The sequence below is a fragment of the Lactuca virosa genome, chromosome 7, assembly GCF_052849685.1.
Source record: "Lactuca virosa cultivar CGN04683 chromosome 7, Lactuca_virosa_CGN04683_v6, whole genome shotgun sequence".
Taxonomy (NCBI): domain Eukaryota; kingdom Viridiplantae; phylum Streptophyta; class Magnoliopsida; order Asterales; family Asteraceae; genus Lactuca; species Lactuca virosa.
The window spans coordinates 128,651,746-128,655,870 of NC_136432.1; the positions used below are offsets into that span (position 1 = coordinate 128,651,746).

Genomic DNA, 4,125 nt, shown 5'->3' on the forward strand with positions numbered 1-4,125 from the left:
TCCTTGTTTTGGCAGTTCCAAATCAACCACGGGTACAAATTTCTTTTTGGATTTTGTTTGTTTGTTTGATAGAAATCGTTAGGGTGTTTGGGTTTGCTGGGAAATCAATGAAAATGAAGGGAATTTGGGTTTGTTGATTCACAAAAAATGAAGAAGGAAGAAATTAGTTTTTTTTTTTTTTTTTGTTTTAGCAGCCTCTAGCTGCGTCAACTTCTGTTTCTTGTATCCTGCCCAGGTGAATTTTTAATTGCATTTGGTATTTGACAATTACAAAATCTTGGAATAATGTTATTCATTTATGTGAAGGCTGATGTGGTATGAACAATTTCTGTATGTTGTTCATCCGAAATTAAAAGTTGTTTTGATGCACACCAAGCGCTCGCTAAAATGCTTCAACTGAATGGTATTTCTTCGTTTATAGTATTCTATCATAAAAGAATGTTTTTTTTATGATAATCATGAACATATTCTGTTAGAATGCCCTGAATAAAAACAATTATTGGTAAATGAATTCCAATTCTATCAGAATGGAATCACGAATTCCAATTATACTGGAATGGAATATGGATATTTTCTCACTAATTTATTCATTGGATTTTTTTTCCACAGAAGTTGATGCTTGAAGAACGGACCATGAAATTTGAACGACGCCTCTTAGCAACATTATTCTTTTAGAATAAATTAGTGATTTTGTTAGATTTTGATGTTTTTTTTTCACGATTTGAAAGTTTTTTAGTTTTATTCTTTAACAATAAATGTAATTCTTAGCAATTGTTACATGTATTCTATAAGAATTAATATACTTTTTTTAATTCTTCAATTGCTGGTTCGAGAATTTGTTATTCTACAAGAAAAATATGTTCAAGAATATTTTTATTATTTGATGGTTCAAGAATTTTTTTTATTTTTGAATATATTCAAACATATTCTGTCTGAATGTCCGAATTAAAAACCTAATAATTCGTAAAATCAGATTTTTAAAATTAATAGAATATATGATCTCTTAAAATATGCAAACTTCCTTTATTAAATCTATGTTAATTGACTAAAATACCCTTCTAGTTAAATTAGATGGTATTTTTCGATTATTTTTAATTCAATAATATGTATTAATCACTTTCTTAAAATAAGTAAAATGATTGGCCCATATTTATGCATACAATAACACAATAATTAGTTTGAATAGAATAACATAGGCCTTTATATATATATATATATATATATATATATATATATATATATATATATATATATATATATATATATATATATAGCACTGTAAAATCAAATGCAATAATAAATGTGTATAACATGGCATATCACCGTTTGTACAAACCAAGACCTCTCTTACAATATTGGTTTTTTTTAACTGCAACAAAAAATGAAAAACAACAAGTACAACATACCTGGCAGGGAGGGACAAAGAAGACGCAAGCTGTTTGTTGGCTTAGAGCAACAGTGACGAAGAACCAAATTTTTTACCTGCAAATGAATATACTAAACTACTTTTGATGTTTATATAATTAATAGGATGAGGGTAATTTGGTAATATCAGTAGCCGATTTTTTATTCTCTCCAAATCCCTCCATTTTAGGAGGAAAGTTAGAGAGAAGATAATCACCATTCTCCCTTTCTTTTATTGCCACGTCATTCACAAAAACGAGGGAGCATGATTTTCCTTCCCCTCTTTCTTCTCAATTTCTTTCACTTCTGAACCCAGGAACATATACTGTTAGAGGGTGTGATGGTTAAGAGAAAAGAAATGAAACCGGAGACTGATTAGGTCACAAAGGCTTATCGAGTCTTTTAATTTACTTGTACAGTTAAGTTAGCTCATATACTCATCTAGTAAATAAATTAGTCAAAGTTAGCTCATATGCCCAGTGATCTAAGTTGGATTATTGGTGTAAATGTAAGGTTGTGCATATGGAAGGGCCCACGTTATTAATGAAGCTTTGAAACTACTATCTGTTGGGTCATAGTATATTGCTTCACATGTCACAGCCTGTAAAACCCGAGTGTGTGTGAGAGAGATAGAGAGAGAAAGAGATTCCAGTGTGTGTATGAGAGAGAAAGAGAGTAAGATGTACCTCAGAAAGCAAAGGGATTCCGAGATTACGAAGTTCTTGAATTCTTTTCTCAGTAACAAAAATTATCTTTCTTACTTGTAAGACAAAAATCTTATCCTGAAGGATTTATTTTTCTTCTGGATTAAGATCCCCAAAAAGATAGAAAATCGACATTGTTCAAGTTCTTGAATTCTTTTTTCAGATGTTCATCATCACACCAACATAAAAGACCAAAGGATTCATGTAAAGAAACCCATTTATCTTGTACAGTTGGAAGTATTGTCGTTTTCTTTTTGTGTATGCTCTTCTTCAAGTAGCCAATATCTTCAGAACTCAGAATCCCAGATTCCATTCCGTCATTCCACTGTTTAAAAACTTGGAAAACCTAACAACACATGAAACAAAAAATGATATTGGATGTATATGTTTTCACATATCTATATATGTATATGCATGTACACATCTATATTCACATGTATGCACATATCTGTATATGTATACTACTCTGTTTTGACCAAGAAAGAATACTAAAATTCTTCAAAAATGGTTGAAGAAGACAGCTACAACACAATAACTATATTTTTCAGATGGTTAAACAGGTTTTTGGTGAAATGTTGCATCTTTTGGTCCCAAAAATGAAATGACATTGCATATTTTGCATCTAATATAATCTATTTTGAATAGAATAAGTGATAACACAGAGTATTCTGAAAAAAAAAATCAAAAAATTACCAGCTTTGCAAGGCGACCTAAATTTGGAAGGATCATAGTCTGCTAACAAAACAAAAGCATTACCAAATCTTTTTAGTATGAAAGATATAAGAAACATGACAATAGAAAACAAAACAGTAAGTAAACCTACAAATTTCTCTTTCTCTTTTGATCCAGTAGCAACTTTATTTTGCCCACATATCAAAACAACGGTCCCCGATATCTGGTCAAACATTTCCTGGAGTCTATTCACAAATTCTTTTCGGTTTGACTTAGAAACAGCTCTTGACAACCATAAAGATGAGTCTGGGAAATACACAATAAGAGGTTGCACAGACTTCAACACCTGCAATCATAATAAGATAATTAACAAACAAACAAAATACTTGTTTTACTTTTACATTTATATGTCATAATGAACATAGTCTGAACTACAGCAAGAAGCATGTATGCAACCTCGGATAATGTCCGCATTGCAATATAACAGTCTTCAGCTTCGGTATCAAAATCACGGTCAACATGCTTAGCTGCATATAAACAACAACATTTACATTTCCATCTTCATCTTCATTACAGCATTCAATAATGTTGTTAGATATACAAAAAGAAAATTACCAAGAAGCCAATATATTGATGGTTTTGCAGATTGATCATTGTATTTTGTGCTATAAAGGATAACTGCAACTCTTTCCCCACTAATCTCATAAATCTCCCCATGTTGACCAGTGCCTAAAGGTCTGAAAAAGAAAATAAAATTACCAGAAACAGATTAAGACCAATAACTCTATTTATGTAGGATAAGTTTTATAACTACATTCACAATCATAAACAAGTAAAACCAAAAGCAAATCAAGAAGAAAGAAAGATTTAAGACCATCAGATGTTGCTATCGACCCCAATTTTATCCTGTGATGCATTCAACTACTAATTGAACATAAAGTAATTACAGCAACTAGGGTTTCAAATTTCAATACTTGAGTTGATTTTAAGCTATTCAATAGACTTTACACAACAATCAATATCAAATAAAGTAATTGCAGCAACTAATTGGGAGAGAAATAACTGAAGAAGAAGAAGAAAATAGCCTGTTATCTTCTTCCACAAGTACAGAAGGCCCAACATACTTCACACGATCCCCTGGTTTAAACCATATGAAAAATAAATTAGGTGTTTCCAAACAAAAAAGAATTTAAAGTTTACATAATAGAAAATGAAAATCTACCTTTCTTTAAAGGCTCCTTTGTGTCCTCAGAACACTCGGTGTCCTGTTTTGATGATTCAGGAGGAATCTCCCCAACAACAACGATGTTTTGTTATAGATAGAAGTGTGAAATGAAAATTTTGA

The 4,125-nt window shown here is 30.9% G+C and overlaps 1 protein-coding gene across 1 annotated transcript; it reads right to left on the bottom strand.

Annotated features, from left to right (window-relative positions):
• Positions 1-1,348: 1,348 nt before the first annotated feature.
• LOC145127132 (uncharacterized) lies at positions 1,349-3,697 on the bottom strand. The gene is made up of 6 exons (XM_079062385.1): positions 3,595-3,697; positions 3,396-3,509; positions 3,216-3,307; positions 2,932-3,126; positions 2,802-2,840; positions 1,349-2,454 (listed from the first exon to the last, which is right to left on the bottom strand). Exons 1-6 carry the CDS (start codon positions 3,695-3,697, stop codon positions 2,212-2,214), a joined length of 786 nt encoding a protein of 261 aa, XP_078918511.1. The 3' UTR covers positions 1,349-2,211.
• Between the last annotated feature and the right edge of the window lie 428 nt (positions 3,698-4,125).

What these genes read in the sequence shown, in the direction of transcription:
- LOC145127132 (XM_079062385.1), bottom strand. Translation starts at nt 3,697, where the DNA reads ATGCATCACAGGATAAAATTGGGGTCGATAGCAACATCTGATGGTCTT. An exon ending in ACTTGTTTATGATTGTGAAT is followed by an intron (nt 3,510 to 3,594) that starts GTAGTTATAAAA and finishes TCAGACCTTTAG; the next exon opens with GCACTGGTCAACATGGGGAG. An exon ending in TTGCATACATGCTTCTTGCT is followed by an intron (nt 3,127 to 3,215) that starts GTAGTTCAGACT and finishes TTATGATTGCAG; the next exon opens with GTGTTGAAGTCTGTGCAACC.